This window comes from Dasypus novemcinctus, chromosome 3 (assembly GCF_030445035.2).
Source record: "Dasypus novemcinctus isolate mDasNov1 chromosome 3, mDasNov1.1.hap2, whole genome shotgun sequence".
NCBI lineage: Eukaryota > Metazoa > Chordata > Mammalia > Cingulata > Dasypodidae > Dasypus > Dasypus novemcinctus.
In genome coordinates this window covers 141051979-141072287 of record NC_080675.1, presented here as the reverse complement: position 1 = coordinate 141072287, position 20309 = coordinate 141051979, and the positions used below count along the sequence as shown (strand labels likewise).

Genomic DNA, 20309 nt, shown 5'->3' with positions numbered 1-20309 from the left:
TCTTATTAATGGAACTTTTGGGCAAAATAATGATTTAAAAAACAAAAAAAAATTCAACAGCTATTGTCCTCCCCAGAGGCTGTACCACTTACACTCCAACGGGCAACATGAGAGATTGCCTGCTTCCCATATCCTAGCCAGCACTGTGACTCCACATTTTATTATCTTTGCCAATATGACAGGTGAAAGACACTACCTATGTAATATAGATCTGCATTGTTAAATTTAATGTATTTTATTTATTTACATTATATTTATTTTATATTTGGTTTTTGCAACTTTTATTTTTAAGATGACATCTGAATTTCCTTATTGGTAAACTATTTATATTACTTGCCCATTTAAAAAATTGATTTACTAATATTTTTCTTCCTGATTTCAAAGTTCTTTATATACTAGGCAATGCAGCTACTTTTCTGAACATGAGCTGCAAATTTATTTTCCTAGTTTGTTGTCTTTTGTTTTTGCCATTTTTTGTTTTGTCATTCAGACATTTTCCTACTTTTATACAGTCAATTTTCAATATTTATATTTTCTAGGTTTTGGGTCACACTTGGAAAAAATACAGCACAAGTTTAACTAATCACTCTCAGAAAAATTCTTTCAGTTTCCTTAGGATTTTTGTAGTTCAGCCATATGAATAAAACTGAGAGAAGTTTCCTTTATGCTTGAATCAAAAGATATTTTGGGGAAAATAAACATTTTCTGGAAATAATTTTGCAAGATATCAGTCAGTAAAATAGTATTTGTATTTCTAAAACTGGCTGATTATAGGCTATGAAATCTTGGATTTTCATATGAAAACTACCAAGCTTGTTTTTGGATAATCTTTGCAGTATTTGAAGGTACCATTTAGACCTATATGCATAAGAGATTACAGCATCATACAATTCATATGCATGAAGACAGCAGTTTTATAGGTGCTGGCTGGAGGAGGAAGAATTGGTGGGCTAATTAATTACAATCTTTAGCCAAAAAAGATCATCTTTGATAGGGTACCAGAAATCTCAACACTTATTTTAGCCACAGAGAAGACACACGGGCTGAAATATTATCATCACTTTTAAACAGTACACAAAAGGGTAAAGTATGAGCTGGCATTTCTATCTCATAACCTAATTTACTTCTAGTCCCTATCATTTGACCTCTTTTAACAAAAATTCCTGTATCCAAGACAATGTGAAAAAGCACTCTTTCACAATTATTACACTTTGATTTCTTCTATACATTACACATGTAAAAAATCATGACAGCGCAAAATGGCGGTAGTTGAAAGTAGCAAGAGCATCCAAGCAAAGGAACTAGGCTCTGCTGGGGCATGGTCCTTCATGATCACATGAATGCTGTGGCTGGTTGACACCTTCTGGTTCTTCTGGGAGGCCCTCCTTGCCCCAGCCTGCACAGAGCAGAGTCAAACCAAGGGCTATGTTTGGCACTCAGCTATGGGTTTCTTCTTCTGGGTGATTGCGCTTACCACCTGGATCACCATCTTCCAGATCTACCGACTCCACTGGGGTGCCTTAGGGAATTATCTCTCCTTCACGATTCCCCTGGGCACCCCTGACACCTTTTCCTACAAAGGCCTAGAGACTTGCTCATTCTCCCTAGATGGGCACTTCTGCTCTAAGCTCACTCTCAAACCCCCTAAGACTTGTTCCCATCTCCCATGTTCTCTGATGTCCCTCAATAAAGGACCCCAATTCTAAAAAAATATATATATATATGTATACACACACACACATATATTTAGAATATGTTCAACATCTAGAGTGCAGAAAACATAGTTAAAAACTGAGCACAAGAGCTAGAATAATGATCTCTCTCAGTGAGATTCAGTATTTTCTATTGGAATAGTTTATCTGAATAGATTGCGAACAATCATTACCATGCTTATGAAAATTCAGATGGTCTACTGGTGGGCTGTCACTCAGTTGCCAAACTGTTTTAACCTTTTGACCACTACTTATTTCCACTCTCCATTTCTGTGGTTTCTCGCTAAGGAAAGAAAAAACATCAAAGGGAAAAATAAAAACAGTTATTTTCATCATTGTATAACCATTTAGTGAAATGCCTATGTGATAAACACTGAGGGAAAAGAGATATTAATAAATAGGTCACAATATCCATCTTCAAGAAGCCAGCCAAAAGAAGAGTATAAAAGAAGGGTATAAATAATAATTCCATGAAAAAAAAATGCTATGATAGAGAAATACAGAATGTGTTACGGGGAAACAGGAGGGGAATTCCTAACTCACATTGAGGGTTATAAAGTTAGGAGAAAATCCTCAAAAATTTTGGTACTGGCATGGAGTATGAAATGACCAAAAGGAGTTATTTCCACAGATGAGGTGGGGAAAGGTGGTCCAGGATGAAGGAACAGCATGTGCACAGGGACCAAGGATAAAAGAGTGGGAAGTACTTGAGGAAATGCAATAATGCAGAGTGTGAGTCTCTAAAGGGAAATGTTGAAGCCATGGGGCACATGGGGCCAGAAAGGCACCAGTGCTCCGGCACAGAAGGCCTCACAGACCACACGAAGGCACTGGGACACTGTCCTAAAGGTAACAGGAGCCAGTGGAGGATTTAAATAGACTGATGTCATGGTGGGGTCCAAATCACTTTAACAGTGACACAGAGAAGGAAAATAATGGAAACAGAACAGTTAGGAAAAAAAGGATATTCCCATAATCCATAGGTAATGATGCAGATATGAAGTAAAGCAATGATGATAATAGAAACACAGAGAAGGGGATGGATTCAAGAGCTAGCAAGAAGGTCAAGACTTGGTAACCATCTAAAGGAGTAAGGGACAACAAAGAGCAGAGGCTAAGCCCTAGGTTTCTCTTTTAGGCATTAGATGGTCACTACTGATGGTCACTTGAGAGAGAATACAGGAGGAGGAAAAAAATGTCAGGAAGAGGTTCAGTTTTAGAGTTTGAACTGACTAAAGGACACTGAAGGGAAGCGGACCTTGGCTCAATGGATAGAGCATACACCTACCACATGGGAGGTCCACAGTTCAAACCCAGGGCCTCCTTGACCCATGTGGCGCTCTGGCCCATGCACAGTGCTGATGCGCGCAAGTGCCGTGCAAGGGGTGTCCCCCGCATAGGGGAGCCCCATGCACAAGGAGTGCACCCCGTAAGGAGAGCCACCCTGCACAAAAGAAAGTTCAGACTGCCCACGAGTGGTGTCGCACAGACGGAGCGTTGATGCAGCAAGATGACACAACAAAAAGAGACACAGATTCCCAGTGCTGCTGACAAGAAAAGAAGTGGACACAGAAGAACACACAGCGAATGGACACAGAGAGCAGACAACTAGGGAGGGGGATGGGGAGAGAAATAAATTTAAAAAAATAGATCTTAAAAAAAAGGCCACTGAAGTTGGGGATTCACAATTAGAAACATGGGTCTGAAGCTCAGAAGACAGGAGAAGCTGGACATGAGGGTTTTGAATCCTTATTGACACCAAGGAACTGAAGCCTAGAGTATAAATGCAATTACCCATGGAGGATAGAAAGTGAAAAGAAAACAGGGCAGCAGGTAGAATCCTGGTAAAAACTCACATAGAAGCAGTAGGCAGAGGAAGAATTTGAATTAAAATTAAGACAGAATGCTATGTCACAGAAACAAAGGAAGGAGATAGGTTCAAGGCAACAGTGTTTAAAAGTCAAACAAAAGTTAAGCAAGAGGACTGAAAAATAGTTACTGGATTTGGCAATTAGAAGCCCACTGGGGGAAACGGACTTGGCCCAGTGGTTAGGGCATCCGTCTACCACATGGGAGGTCCACGGTTCAAACCCCGGGCCTCCTTGACCCATGTGGAGCTGGCCCATGCGCAGTGCTGATGCGCGCAAGGAGTGCCATGCCACCCAGGGGTGTCCCCCGCGTAGGGGAGCCCCACGCGCAAGGAGTGCGCCCTGTAAGGAGAGCAGCCCAGCGTGAAAGAGAGTGCAGCCTGCCCAGGAATGGCGCCGCTCACACTTCCCGTGCCGCTGACCACAACAGAAGCGGACAAAGAAACAAGACGCAGCAAATAGACACAGAGAACAGACAACCAGGGGAGGGGGGGAAATTAAATAAATAAATAAATCTTTAAAAAAAAAAAGAAGTCCACTGGGAGAAAAAAATAAGGACAACAACAAAAATAACCAAAAAAAAAAGGTCATTGGTAACCTTTATCAGAGCAGTTTCAGGGGAGTGATAGGGTTTAGCTAAGAACAAACTAAACAGAAGGAGAGTATAAATAAACTGGCTTTAGTATGAGTAAAATTTCAAATATATGCTTGTGGAATAGTCAAGGGATAGCACTGTCAGAGAGAATCTCAGTGTCCGAGTAGATGGCTGATCCATTGTCTTAGTTTCATGGTTCCATACCTCCCCAATCCCTATCTCTTCACTCACTCTTATAGCCATACTCTTGACCTTATTGTTATTATACTGATCATTTTCCTCCCAATCTGCCATTTTCCTTTTGGCTAAACTTTACTCCCTACTTGGCTAAAAGGAATTACAAATTGAGAGAAAAATGAAAGACTAGAGACCCAGTGGTCTAAAGGAGAATAGAAAAAAAAGCCTGAGAGAAGGAAGAGAGAGAACTATGTGAGACTGTGGTCAGAGAGAGGGATATAGACAATCATGATTTCAGAGGCGAAGCATCTTTGCGTTGTGAGTTCCCCATGGAAGAGAGACACCAAATTTGTCTAGCACATGGCTGGACTTAAGGTATAATTTAATTATTAAATTGATTACCTTTGATATAAGCTTTTTATAGCAGTTGGTCTGATTGGGAGCTGAAAAATGTGTTGCTCATTAAGAGGATTTTGTTTATAATATTTAATGCAGGATCTAAAAAAGAGAAAAAAGAAAAAATGAACCTCTTGGAAAAAAGAGCCTAGTCCAAAACTCACAAGGAAAATAATTTCCTGAATATCACTAATAACATCAACAAAAGAATTATTTAAGGACCACAAAAGTTAAATCAAAATAAAAACAAAATTCACCCCCCTCCTAAAAAACTTGTTATGTTTTTCTCTTTAAAAGGAAATCCCACTCACTTTTTAAAATTTAAAAATACACATATCTCATAAATATATTATATATTTAAGTCCAAAGAAAGGCTTAAGTAGGGAGAAAGAGATATCAGAAAAAGAAAAACAGGAAAGCAAAAGAGAGACAAAGACACAACTTCCATGATCTTCAGAGTCTGGGGAATTAAAGAGTTAACTTGTTTACTACTACCAATCTTTAATTTTCAAAAAGTTTTAGATTTTATAAGTAACAACAATTTCAAAATTCTCCTTTAAAATGGAGGTAAATTCTAATTTTGGAAAAAGGCAATGTTACATTTTCTTCTATGGGGAAAAAGAAACCCAGCCCTTCCGCTGGATGGTTCACTTATTTTCAGCTTGAGGCCTTGAATGCAGGTAAGACACCAGAGACCAGGTAAGAAGAGTATTTCAAACTTTTAGTCAGATTGAGCAGCAGAATCTCTAAAATCAAGCAATGCTATTAACAGATTGATAATAATATTTGATTCCATTAAATTACCTGGCAATGATTAGTTTGCCCTAAACTTACGGATGTAAAGAAAGGAGAAGGAAACTAAAATTTATCAAGTACCTATTAGGAGTGCCAGGTACTTTATACCCATTGCATCGTTTAATCCTCATAACAAACTCATGAGGTTATTAGATTCATTTTACAGTTGAAAAACATGATTCAGTGAAGAAAAATTCCTAAGGATTTAGAAAGTGATACAGCCAAGTGTCAAACCTGCTTCATTCTGAATCCAAAGGTTTTCCTTCCTATGACATTGACTTAGAACCATTCTGCTACTGTGAAGACAGGGCATGCAGGCTCTATCCTGATAGGTAATATAAACTATACATATTTTGGTTGCAACTATTTTGGAAGAGCAAACAACAGGGAAATACTTACTGTGTTAAAGAAAAGAGGAGCTCATGTTGAAGTTTAATGAAAAGCATACAACTGACTAATATTTCTAGAATATGGTGGAGTTTTTGAACACGATAAACCTGTTCTTGTATATCTACTGATGGGGAAATGAAGTACTCCTGAAATAAAAAAAGGTATAAGCAAAACAGGGAGTTAAAGGAGAAGGAATATGGTTGTGCCTGCTAAACCTAAGTTTAGATAATGGGGGTGGGGGGAGCAGTGCAGGAAGATAGGAGGAAGTTAGAAAACAATTTTTCAATACTATTCTTCAAATTAAATTATAAGGAAAACTATCACTGAGCATGTTTTAAGCAAACCAGTAAACACTCCCTTATAAAGGCAAATCACAGAGCTATTTCACTGAGGAGGCCCAAGTGGTTACCTAATACTACCCTGCACCAAGTTCTCCAGACAGAATGAATAGCAAATCTAAAAGACAAGTCTTAACACTTTTTGAATTAGTGGAAATGTTCACCTCTAAAAATAAATAGCAAATCAGAAATATCAAGAAATTGAGTGCATTGATAAAACTTCTACTCATACATGTTACTGGTATATTGGTACAAGCCTTTGGAAAAGTAATTTGGCAATATATGCCTAACGTCATAAAATGCTCAGCACTTCTAATCCTATTTCTGAGAACACATGCTAAGGAAATAACCCATGGTGAGTGTGGTAGGCAGAATTCTAAGATGGCCTCCAAGATTCCCCACCTCCTGGGGTACAAACTATAAATAATCCCTTCCTCTAGACTGATGTCAGACCTGTGAATATGGTGGGAAAGTATTCCCATGATTAAGTTACTAATCAACTGTTTTTGTTTTTAGTCAGTCAAAAGGGAAATTATCCTGGGTGGGCCTGACATAAGCAAGATTTCTGAAAGAAGATGAAACTTTAGAGATGTTCCTCTGTTGGTTTTAAAGAAATAAACTGACATATTGTGGAGAGTGCCACATACCAAGGACACAAGAATGACCTTTAAGAGTTGACAGTGGTCCTTGCCTGCAAACTAGCAAGAAAAGAGACCTCAGTCTCAGGGCCACAAGGACACGCATTTTACCAACAACAAATGAGGGAGATCAGAAGCAGATGTCTCCCTAGTCAAGCCTCTAGATAAGGTCACGGCCAGTTGACACCTTGATTTCACCCTTGTGAGATCCTGAGCAGAGGACCCAGCTAAAATGTGAACTCCTGACCACTGCAAACTGTGAGGTGACAGTGTTCTTTATAGCTGTTAAGTTGTGGTAAGTTATTATGCAGCAATAGAAAACTAACATACAAGGGTAAGGGAAAAGTCATGGTCAACTTCATCAACTGAGAGTAGTGGCAGAGAGATCCATGGATAACTCTAAATCATAGTTTAAACAAAGCTAGATAAAATGTGATAAAATTAATTTATTGCAAACTCATTTATAATTAAATTCAAAATAGGGGACATGTTTATTATTTTATAAAATGTATTCCAAAATGTGAAAATAATACAAGTAGAAAAATAGGCACACTCCCAGGAAAGGAATACCTTGACACTCATCATTGGCTATAGGCTGCTGCATTCCCTCACCCTCTACCCATATTCCCACACACTGACTTAGCTCTGGGAGTGGAAGACCCTTCTCCTCCTTCCACAAAGGTAGATGCCCAGATTGCTTTTCCTCCTTGATTTGATCCCACCCATGCTACTGTCTAGCCAGGTCTAGGTCTGCCCACCGACAAGACTACAGCAGAAAGAAGGTAACAGAGCCTGAGGACTGATTACTTGGAGCAATATAGCCCAGTGAGTGTTTCTCAAGATGTGGCTTGCTGCGCTAAGCAGAGTAGTGGCCTCCCAAAGATGTCCACATCCTAATTCCAGAACCTGTGAATATGTTACATTTATAGGAGATGAATTAAGGTTGCTAATCAGTTGACTTTTAAAATAGGGATGATCCTGGATTATGCAAATGGACCGAACCTAATCACAGGAACTCTTAAAATTCGAAAAACAGGGCAGAAGAGTGAGTCAGAAAGATGCATCATGAAAAGGTCCTGACCTGCCACTGTTGGCTTTGAAGATGAAGGAAGGCAGCCACAAGTCATAGAATGCCATGGTCTCTAGAAATTGAGAATGGCCCTCAGTTTACAGTTAGCAAGGAAACAGGGACCTCAGTCTTACAACCTCAAGGAACTGAATTCTGCCAGCAATCCAAACAAGAAGAAAATGATTTCTCCCTAGAACCTCCAGACAAGAAAGCAGCACACTAACAACTTGATTTCAGTCTGGTAAGACTTGTACTAGACTTCTGACTTAAGAGAACTGTAAAACAATACAGCCGTTTTGCTTCAAGCCACTAAGTGTTTGGTAATCTATTAAGGCAGCAATAGAAAACTAAACTAAAACCACCTGTATTAGAATCACTTGTGGAGGAGATGTCAGCTTGTTAAAAATAAACATATTCTTGAGCCCTAGACCTACTGATGTCACAAGTACCCAGGGATTAGCATTTAAACAAGCCTTCTAGGTGATTTTCAAAGTTTAAAAAGGACTATTGTTTGAATAGCCTATAAAAAACATATGAAATGGTTTGAGGGAAATTCATAAAAATAAGAGGACACATATGTGGGTGATGAGATAATGAGTATGTTTGTCCTATATTCTATAGGGGTGTTTATCCTATATTCTAACTTTCAAAAATGTAATTACCTCTTAAATTTAAAACCATAAACACCAAAACACACCCTTCTAATACCATATTTTTTTTCCAGACAGAGTTTACTTCCATTAAAAATACATACATTAAATGAAATGTTTAAAATTTTAATAGCATAAGTTAAACTCAAAACAATCCAGTTCTGTCTTACTTTACACAGTAGACATTGCTGGAGTTTTTCTATATTGGATTTTATGAGATAAATGACTAACAAGTTGATAATACAGACTCATTTTCAAAAGGACTTGCCAATGAATGTCAAGGGTCACTACAGAAGCTGCTCAATTCCCTTAACTTCTGAAGTAACAAGGAAAATGCAAGAAAGCACATAATACTGACTCTGAAAACTCAGAACTATGTTTTGAATAAATATATTAAAGCACATGCTTAAATTCTTTGGAAAGTAATCCTTCAAGTGTAATATAAATGAATAAGGGGAATATAAACCAAACATTCCCTTATAGGGTCCATCAAAGAAAGGAACTCAAACAGTAGTGTTTTGAGTTCTTAACCCCTCTAGATAAATGAGACTTGTGCTAATATATCGGCTTGAGCAGGATACAACTCTGTCAGTATCATAAATCTACAGAGATTGAGAACTGATATTGAACGGTCTGTTTTGTCAGTCTTACTAGACTATAATTAAGGCATGGACTGTCTTAATTTTGTCTTATTTATGTTTCCTAGGTCCTAGTAGAGGGGCTGGCATACCAATGGACTTAAAAACTATATGCAGAATGTGTGAATAAAGAAATAGCAACTTTAGAATTAAAAAAATAAACTCACCAAATGATTTAAAGATGCAATTTCCTGACCTATTAAGAAAAAACACATATGCAAATAAGTTCAGGTATTGTCTATGACATGTTAAAGAACTTAAGTAAAATACTTCATAATTCATACATGAAAAGACACTCAATCAAAAAAGCTCCTTGAAAAATGGCCAAATTTTCTGGTGGAATACACCATAAATACATATGATTACTTATTCTGAAAATGATCACACCTTGTCCCTAAAAAACAAAAAACAAAAAAACCAAGTGTGGGGCATCAAAAAAGCACTCACAAAGTCTGGGCAGTGGAAGAGAGTGGTAGGTCATGGTCATCACTGAGAGGGTCATTTCATCGCTGGGAAGAGAAGGCCATTGCCAGCAATGACAGTGGTTAGCAAGATGAAATATCTCATGAATGTGTTAAAAAAAAAAATTTAATAAAAGAGTTTTTATTTTCTACATTCACTGTAGAAACTCAAAACGTTTGAACTAAAACAAACAAACAAACAAAAAATAACCACTAGAGTTATCTCTAATTTATTATCTTTAAAGGGGGGAAACAAAGGCCCAGAGAGCAAAAATGCTTGTCTCACAGTGAACCAGGGACAAAGCCAGGACTACAAATACCTAGGGGTTAAGTAGAAAGATAAAAGAGAATATCTATGGCTGAAAAATGATGCATTTTTAAGTTTTTTAAGTTGGGAAAAGAACTCACCTATGAAAAAACTGATATAATCTTTCTTTATTTTGTCCAAACCAATTTCCAAAAGCATTTGAACTGGAATAGTCCCACTGAGAGAAACTGAATCCATGGTTCCATGGTAAGACTGATGAATTAGCTTACTTAGTAAACTGCTACTCCCACTGTGGAGCTAGAAATAAAGAAAATTTTATAAAACTGTAAATAAAAATATACATAAATCCAATAAGCAAAATAGAAGCAAACTGCATTAGCTACAAGCTAGTAAGTTTAAGCTTGCATTCTTAGCCTCTAGACAATACAAACTGACAAAAGCCCCAAGTTACAACATGTCAGTTTCTAAAATACCATTCCTATCCTCATTTCTTAAGTCCAAAGCAACCAAAAAGTGTGTAAATTTATCACCCCCAGATATAATTCCACCAAAAAGAAACTGCAGTTGGTCCTTTAAAGCATTAAAACTAGAAAGTCTCCTCTCCTTGTTGATTTAAGTGCTATTGGGCATCTTATCCCAAAATTGTACACCTTCATACACACCATATCTGCTGAGGCAGGAAAGTTCTCTCTTCCTCAATGGTCCAAACATGTCTCTTAAGGAACTCCTTATTGGCTACAATATTCAACATACTAACTAGAGAGTTTGCAAATTAAAGAGAGCCATGAACATAAAGATCTAACATGTACTCCAAATGTTAAACAATGTATTTTAAAACATACTACGGTGCTGCAGGGACAGTTACTGGACATTGTATGTCCTCCCATGGCCCACTGGGTGGCCTGTGGGAGAGTGTGGGCTATGGTGTGGACCACTGACCACGAGGTGCAGCGGTGCTCAGAGCTGTATTCACCAAGTGCAATGAATGTCTCATGATGATGGAGGAGGTGGTTGTTATGGTGGGAGGAGTGGGGTGAGGGGGGTGGGGGGTATATGGGGACCTCATATTTTTTTAATGTAACAAAAAAATAAAGACAAAAAAAATAAAACAATAGAATAAAAAAAAAAAACAACATACTACGGCAGTTTGAGATTATTTATGAATTCCAAAAAGAGAAATTATGTTTACAAACTGGTCTGTTCCTCTGGGCATGATCCTCTTAGATTGGTATTAGATTCAACTGAGATTTCTTTGATTCAATTATGTTAAGATTATGTTATGGCTCTTTGATTCGACTGTATCAGTAAGGTGTAACTCAAGTTAAGTCCCCGCCCCCTTGGTGGGATATATAAATGGACACTCACTCAAGAAGACACACAGAAGACACAGGAAGAGAGCTCCACAGATATGACAGAGGAGAGAACTTTGATCCTGCAGCCCCAGGAAGACAGATAAGGTATTTGACTGATAGTTTGCAAGTGAAGAGAACACAGCAGCTGAGCTGAGGAAGTCTGGAAGGAAACAAACCCTACACCAGCCTACAGCTGAGATAGGAAGAAGCTGGGCCCACGGAGCTTAAGAGAAAGAAGGAAGGAAGGATCAGGCCTACCATCTTACTTCAACATGTGGCAACTAACTTGGGTGAGAAAGTACCTCTTAGGGTACCTTGAGTTGGATTCTTTAGGGCCTTCTAACTGTAAGCTGCTACCCCAAATAAATACCCCTTATTTACCAACAGAAATACCAACAGATTTCTGGTGTTTTGCATTAGCACCTCTTTGGCTGACTAGTACACACACATAAAATATGTCATTTTCTCACTGACTTTTTATTATTCCTACTTTAATTTCCATCATAATCACATGAATTCTTTTTAACTATTTTCATTACTGTTGCACACATTATACATGGTGGGGTTATACTTGTAAATACCTAACAAATACCATTAACTCTCTAAAGAAAAATCTAACGGCCAAGACTAAAATGCCTAGAATCATTAGCATCCTATTAGGGGCAGTGTTTGCACACCTCTGCTCTGCAGTGTACCTTTGGTCATGCCTATGAAGTTTCTAAATCTTACAGTCATAAATTGGTAGCCACTTATTTAAAATAATTCCTATAAAATAAGCAGTCTTGTATAGCTTTTTACTTAGCCTTTCTTTGATTATATAAGTAGTACAAATTCTTTTTGGAAAATTTGTAAAGTATACAGAAATGTATAATGCAGTTGGAAAACATAATTCATAACCCAACCACCAGAGATGACTGCTATTAACATTTTAGCATATTTGTCCCCAGGTTTTTCTCCCCAAAGTTTACATGTTTTATACAATTGTGTATATTCCTTTTCTTTTCTTTTTAATTGAACACTGTAAGCATTTCTCCACATCATTAAAACTAGTCAGCATCATTTTAAACAACAATTACGTATGCCATTATGTGGATACATCATTATTTATGTAACCACACCATTAACAGTGGAAATTTAGGTTAAATTTTTTTATCCTACTAAATGATGCTGTGATGAATACTCTGATACAAAAAATTTTTATACATATTTCTGTTTATGTGCTTAGGGTGGATCCTAGCAAAAGAATTATTATTGGTTCAAAAGACTTGATACATTTTGAGGATCTCAAGACACATGATCAAAATGGCCTTCTAGAAAGAGTGTGCCAATTTGTACTCTCATCAACAGTATATGGCAAGTAATTCACAGTAACAGTAAGAATAAAAATATTAGCAGCTTACACATACTGAGCACTTAACTATGAGCCAGGAACAAGGTGCTTTATGGGAATTCAATTATGTAATCCTGTGTCCTTAATCACCTACTCTATGCTGCAGGGGAAATGGCTCCAACACACACAGTTAAACCTACCCATGGCTGTATATCACCACACTGTAGACTCTGGATGATCAGTGTGAAACACTTCACCAAATCTTGATATGAAGTTACACCTTGAAAAATAAAGTCAGTCTAACATTATTTTCATGGATTTCTTCAGAACAATTATCATTAATCTTATATAAATGAATTAGAAGGTAAGTATCTGTACTTTACAGATAGGGAAGGGGAAAGAATTTAAACAATGCAACAAAACAAAACAAAACAGAAAAATGACTTTCGGAAACAGATGTGACTCAAGCAGCTGGGCTCCCATCTACCATATAGGAGGTCCAGGGTTCAATGCCCGGGGCCTCCTGGTGAAGACAAGCTGGCCCATGCAGCTAGCTGGCCCACACGGAGTGCTGGCCCATGAAGAAATGCCACCCCACGCGGACTGATCCCCGCACAGGAGTTCCACCCCATGCAGGAGTGCCGGCTGATGCAGAGAGCTGGCACAGCAAGATATTGCAATAAGAGACACAGAGGAGAGACAATAAGAGATGTAGGAGAAAAGGGAGCTGAGGTGGCGCAAGAGAATGATGGCCTCTCTACTACTCCAGAAGGTCCCAGGATTGGTTCCCAGAGCTGCCCAATGAGAATACAAGCAGACACAGAAGAACACACAGCGAATGGACACAGAGAGCAGAAAATGGGAGAAAATAAATTAATTAATTTAAAAAAACCAAACCATGACTTAATGCCTTTTTTTTAGGAGGTGCTGGGGATTGAACCTGGGAACTCATATGTGGTAAGCTGGTGCTCAATCACTGAGCTACACCACCTCCCTGATTTAACACATTTTTTAAAATATGCTTTTCAGTTTTTTTAAAAAAGATACCTAGATTATATAAATATTACATAAAAAAATATAGGGGATGATTTAATGCATTTTTAAAGCAAAAAATCAAACAGATTCCTAAAAAAATAACACATAGTAAAATATTAAGGAACATCTTTTCCTTTATCTAATAATTATAATTTCACTAAAATATCTTTTTGGTTCATATAAATATAACATAAAACTGCCTAAATCTATGCAAAAAGTCAAGAGAAAAAAATAGATGGCATGAATAGCCTTGTCTTAATACAGTTTTCTAGAGCAGAATGTGCCAATCCATTATTAGAAATAAATTTGATATAATAAGAACCAGACTTCCAAACAAGGCTAGGAGTAAACATCACATAAGGGTCAATCCCAGGTCCCTGGTACCTAAAAAAAAAATTAAAAAAGAATAAACCTAAGAAATAATAAAACTTTTTATTTTATAATCATGATAGACACCTACTACTGCACATTTTGCACCACAGCTGCTCAGCAAAATCGAGATCGCCACGTACTGTGAAAAGACACTCAATGGAACGATCAACTGCAGCAGTGTCATGTTTCACTGTCTGAAATAGAAGTAAATTTCAGGGAATACTGAAGGGTAATAAAAAAAAGTAAAATAATTTAAGATCAATAAACTCTCAAATGCTGCTCTGAAAAAATATGTATTCATTAAGACACACAAAGATGTTAACAAAACTGCTTTCTACAACTTCATTTACTCGTGAGGATATATGGGGCAAAATTGTACCTTTAAAATTGCTTTAAAACTATGGTGCCTAATAGCAATCCTTAAACTTTTCTTCCATGTAAAAATACTGATTAAATTGCCATTGTCTCCATTTCCCTATTTGTCAAATGAGAACATAACTAGCTTAATTTTATAACACCATTTTATGGGATATTATCATACCATCTCATAGTATCTTAATGTACTATAGTAATGCTGTAGTAATACTATCTGATTGTGTATTAACGTTCATTTATATTTCTCTGCAATCAAGCAACTTATAATATACAGGTACTAGTTCTCTTAAAAATAGATTAAAATATTTTATTTCAAAAAAATATCAGGTCTGAAGGAAAACGATCACCAGTGCTGACATTAAAGGCCAACAAAATGTTGCCTTGGCTATAACAGATCCATTTGCGATAGTTCAACAGGAAGGAAAACAGTAAAATAAAAATTTTAAAAAAAGGTATTTCAGTGTCCATATCTCAGATGATAATCACTTACCTCTGTGTCTTTTTTTGCAGAATCAACAAATCCATCCAGTTTATTTAAGTCTAGAAAGTGGCAAGAACATATTATCTCTTGATTTATTTTTCTGCTTCCCAAGTTATTTCTATACTAATCCTATTTTCAAATGGCAAATGGAGAGAGTAGAAGTATAAACTGGGGATTTTATGCAAATTACTTTGCTCACCAAAAGAGGTAATAATAGCTACTCATCAATCAGGTAGGGATGTGAGGATGAACAAAGGTAACATGACAGCCCTGACATACAATGTCAAGCTTACAGTATATACTCAAAGGTAAGTTTCATCTCTCTTCTCCTGTAATCTTAAATATGGTTGTTCTATAAAAAATATAAAATTAAAATTTTATTAATTTTTAAGATTACTTGAACCTTTACCATTAGCACTTCAGAACCAAACCTTGTCCCTTCCTCCACTATGACAGACCTCATAAACTTTATACACATCCTAACCAAAAAGAATACCAAGCCTAAAAAGATAACTTATATTTAAATATAGTAAGCATACATTCTTAACAAACAATATACAAGGGCAAGTTTAGGAAAACAATCACCATTCAGAAATTCCTGCACAAGTTCAACAGCAGATTTTGCTTCCAGAGGCTCAGGCCATTCAGTTACACCAGTCCTCAAACCATCAGCCAAAACCTACAGGAAATTTGAAAAACAAAAACTTGTTAACAGTTTAATCACTAAAGATATATTTAACAATATTAATTGCAGCAACATTTCCTAAATGTTTATCACGTGCCAGGCACTGTTCTAAGTGCTCTATTTTTAATATGTTATTTAAACCTCACAAAACATCTATGAGGCAAATATTACTATTATCCCCATTTTACTGAGGCTAGGAGGTTAGGTAACTTGCCCAAGGTAACACGATTACTAAGTGACAGCAATTACTTATCTACAGGCCCACATCCAGTAGTCTGATTCTGAACTAGGATGCTATGTGCATAATGATTCAAGACTGATGATACTAGGCCTGCCCTGAAAATGCACGTTTGGTTAAGGACAGATAATTGGGGAACAACAAATGTGAAACTGAAGGGAACTTTATGAACTATATATAAAAATATACATATAATAGCTAAAAAAATACACAAACAATAGCTGCAATTTAAATGTCGAAAGGAAAGGCTACAGGACAGGGAGGGGCATGGAATAAGATGAAGAGAGTAGGGTAACTCCAACTTGGGTGGAGCAAAAAACTTAGGGAATAGTGGGAAATAAGATTAGAAAGAAAAAAATCTCATCAAGAGATTTTAAAACTGGAAAAGATTTTGTATGTCATATAGAAGACAACAGCAACTGTTGATATTTTGGAAAATGAGATGATAAAGTCATTAAGAATTCTTATGTCAACACTCATGTGATGTTATTAATTACTTCTCTCCCCTTCTCCCCCCCGCCCCAGTTGTCTGTTCTCTGTGTCTATTTGCTGCGTGTTCTTTGTCCACTTCTGTTGTTGTCAGTGGCACGGGAATCTCTGTTTCTTTTTGTTGCGTCATCATGTTGTGTCAGCTCTCTGTGTGTGTGGCCCCATTCCTGGGCAGACTGAACTTTCTTTCACGCTGGGCAGCTCTCCTTACAGGGCACGCTCCTTGCACGTGGGGCTTCCCTGCACGGGGATACCCCTGCGTGGCAGGGCGCTCCTTGCACGCATCAGCACTGCGCGTGGGCCAGCTCCACAAGAATGTACAGAAATTGGAACTCCCATACATTGCTGGTGAGGATGTAAAATAGTGCAGCCATTTTGGAAAAGTTTGGCAATTCCTCAGGTTAAACACTGTTACCATATAACACAGCAAGTTCACTCCTAGTTACTTATGGGAGAGATGTGCAAACATATGTCCACACAAAATTTATACACAATCAACTGTTCAGGGCAGCATTATGCATAATAACCAAAAAAGTAGAAATGATCCAAATGTCCAATAACTGATGAATGAATAAATAAAAATATGATATACCCATGTAATGAAATTTTATTTAACCATTAAAAAAAAGGAATGAAGTACTGACACATGCTACAATATGGATAAACCTCAAAAATATTATGCTAAGTGAAAGAAGCCAGACATCAAAGACCATATATTACATGATTCCATTTATATGAATATCTAGAACAGGCAAATCCATAGAGACAGAAAGTACATTAGTTTGTTGCCAGGGGCTAGTGGTGGGAAGTGACTGCTAATGAGCATAGCATTTCTTTTTGGGTGATGAAAATGTTCTAAAATTGACTACAGTGACAGTTGTACAACTCTATAAATATACAAAAAAAACACTGAATTGTAGGCTTAAAATGAGTGAATTTTATGGGATATTAAAAAAAACAAATAAGTAGGGCAGTGGCTGGATAATAACTGGCTTTGTATAAGAGCTAACACATCTGGAATTTTACTGCATTAAAATGAGGCACCCTCTTGAGATTCAATTTGTAGAGCGGAGCTAAAATTACTGAAACATAAACTCTTAAAACATATCCTAATTCATCTTTAACTTCAATTTAAATTGCAGTTATTAACAAGCAGATTATATATACATTTGAATAAAGTGGCAGGTTGACCCACCTGGACAGAAGGAACTCATCATATAATAAAAATTAAACACTCCAGTACACAGGATGGAAGAACTACAATTACTAACTATCTAACTAATGTTCCCTTTAATTGTGAGGACAATTATCATATGGTAAAATTAAGCTGCCAAAACTGCCAATGGTACCTAATACATAATATTTGGAACAAATTTTGGAAAACACAAAACTAAATAAAAATTACATTAGCAAAAATTTTATGAAAACCTAAGATTTAATGGAAATTTAAAATTCCAGAAAGATACTCACAAGGAGAAATTTCAGTTCTCTGTGAAGATGACTCACAGGACTTCTAGGTTCTCCAGATTCCACTTTAATATTCTAAAAAGTTTCCAAAGTATGTCAGCTTTCACTGGTAATCTATGCACAAGGATCACAGTTACTTGCGTTTCAAACTACCCACACATTAAAAGATATGTTTCATAAAGTGCCAATGAATTGAAAAATTCGGGCAATACCTCATTAAGAATATCTTACCAAGCGGTATACTGCAGAACCTACCCAAAATTGATAGAGTAACCTAAATACAGGCCCATGTTTCCATATACCACAAACCAACTGGAAATGCAGGGAATAACTGCTCTTCTCATATGCTCTCCAGTCTTTTATCACAGAATTTGCAAAATAAGAAGGTATAAGAAATAAACAAATACATCTCAAGATTTGATGATAAACTTAGCATTATGGTACACCAAAAATAAAAGCCCCCAAATAAATCTATTAGACTCCAACTAAATCAAACATATGTCCTAATCAGAGTTCGAAGTTTTAAGAAACGTAAAACAAGGAAGGAACAGAGGGAGGATAGGAGGGAGGAAGGAAGGAAGGAAATGAAGAAAGGGAAGAAAGAAAGAAAGGAAGAAGAAGAAAGAGAAAGAAAAGTAAATGCCTATGCATAAAGAATAAAATTATCCATAATCCCACCACCCTGAGGGAACCACTATTAACAAAGAAGCATGTTTCTACAAAGGCTTCTTTCTAGACATTTTGAAAAAAGATAGTTGAGATCTTACTGTATCTCTTCCCTTTTTTGCTTAATAATGAGCATTTCCTATTATTATCAAAGATGCTTTAAAACAAGATTTTTAAAAGACTGTATAAAATTTCATCATATGAAAATCTATTTAACAACTACCCTGTATTGTTCCAATTTTAGTATATGTGCTGCCGAAGCAAGCACAACAATTCTCCTAACAGGGAACATTCAAGTCTTATCTTTATTATTTTGGAAACACAGCTAAATCACTACATTGAATATCTTTGTATATACACTTTTGTTAGCAATTCTGATTAATTTCTTAAAATAGATTCCTAGAATTGTAAACATAGAATGCAATGAAATATTAAGAAGATTCTTTTTTTTTTTATTTTTTTTTAAAGATTTATTTATTTATTTAATTTCCCCCCCTCCCCTGGTTGTCTGTTCTTGGTGTCTATTTGCTGCGTCTTGTTTCTGTTGTCGTCGGTGGTACGGGAAGTGTGGGCGGCGCCATTCCTGGGCAGGCTGCACTTTCTTTTCACGCTGGGCGGCATTCCTCACGGGCGCACTCCTTGCGCGTGGGGCTCCCCCACGCGGGGGACACCCTTGCGTGGCACGGCACTCCTTGCGCACATCAGCACTGCGCATGGCCAGCTCCACACGGGTCAAGGAGGCCCGGGGTTTGAACCGCGGACCTCCCATATGGTAGACGGACGCCCTAACCACTGGGCCAAAGTCCGTTTCCCTAAGAAGATTCTTAATGTGTTGTCAATATCTGCAGTTTTTTATGAATAGCAGAGACAATAAGTCACTTTGATGATTCTACCTGATCCCCCATTCAAGACACTTTATTATTAATCACTGGAAAATTCTTAAGTTATACAATTATAGAATTATGCACAACTGAGAGACCAAATCACCTCGCAAAACCTCCAAGGCTACCCTTGATGAGACATGTGGGGCAAGCCAACCCCTTCCAGAGTTGTCCAGCTTCACAACCAGTGAGTGCTAGGGCGGAAAGAGGAAGCACCAGCAGCTAGTAAACGAAAATTTAGGGGCCTCATTAACCCAGAGAAAAAGTGGGGTCTGGTCCTACCAGATTTGCATTTGAAGAGAGAGGAGGGATTTGAAGAATTTCCTCCACAGGATTCCAGGAAATATCCAAAGTGATTGCCGTTTGGGATGCAGAGACTGTATCGTCCAAGGCAGTGGACTTAAAGAGCTCATATTGGGCAAAGCCCCTGGTTGTTACCTGAAAAAAGTTCATCCAGCAGACCACTCAGACGTGCTTTCTCACAGTCAGGGTCCACTATAAAACTATTTTATTTTTGCTCCCAAAGGAAGAAAAGCACCATATATTTGTCCCAAAAGGAAAAATAAGACAATTCTTTTTAACCACAAAGATTAGCTAAAAGGCAAGAAAACACGTTTTAATACCAGCCATTTACTAATATGAAAAACATAAATATTGATACTATAGAAAATATCTAGCCATATTTCACTTATATTTGGAGTGAAAAAAAAAAACTTTAAACCAGGAAGGTAAGTAGGTAATAGTTTGAAGAAAATAATATAAGAAAATAAATCCTTACAGTAGACAAATGATGTCTTCTCTTGTGTGAATTCTTTAGGTCTTCAAGATTTACAGGATAATTTTTATCAGCTATAAGATAGGAAAGAAAGGTAAATTTAAGTACAATTCAAAATTTCATTTCTAGAGGAAGCCAGAAAACTGAAAATTATAATCCTCAAATTCT

General features: G+C 37.1%; 1 protein-coding gene across 2 annotated transcripts in view; it reads right to left on the bottom strand.

The window, feature by feature from the left end:
* Nucleotides 1-20309, bottom strand: part of ZWILCH (zwilch kinetochore protein) — a 41259-nt gene that overhangs the window by 4834 nt on the left and 16116 nt on the right. For both annotated transcript variants that reach the window (XM_004453125.4, XM_004453126.4), the window contains exons 6-17: nucleotides 20145-20215; nucleotides 19649-19804; nucleotides 17823-17894; nucleotides 15526-15619; nucleotides 14950-14999; nucleotides 14173-14278; nucleotides 12878-12957; nucleotides 10136-10292; nucleotides 9434-9462; nucleotides 5943-6079; nucleotides 4755-4850; nucleotides 1886-1995 (exon numbers count right to left, since the gene is read on the bottom strand). In XM_004453125.4, coding sequence (XP_004453182.1) covers nucleotides 1886-1995; nucleotides 4755-4850; nucleotides 5943-6079; nucleotides 9434-9462; nucleotides 10136-10292; nucleotides 12878-12957; nucleotides 14173-14278; nucleotides 14950-14999; nucleotides 15526-15619; nucleotides 17823-17894; nucleotides 19649-19804; nucleotides 20145-20215 — 1158 coding nt within the window. The remainder of the gene's footprint in view (nucleotides 1-1885; nucleotides 1996-4754; nucleotides 4851-5942; nucleotides 6080-9433; nucleotides 9463-10135; nucleotides 10293-12877; nucleotides 12958-14172; nucleotides 14279-14949; nucleotides 15000-15525; nucleotides 15620-17822; nucleotides 17895-19648; nucleotides 19805-20144; nucleotides 20216-20309) is intronic.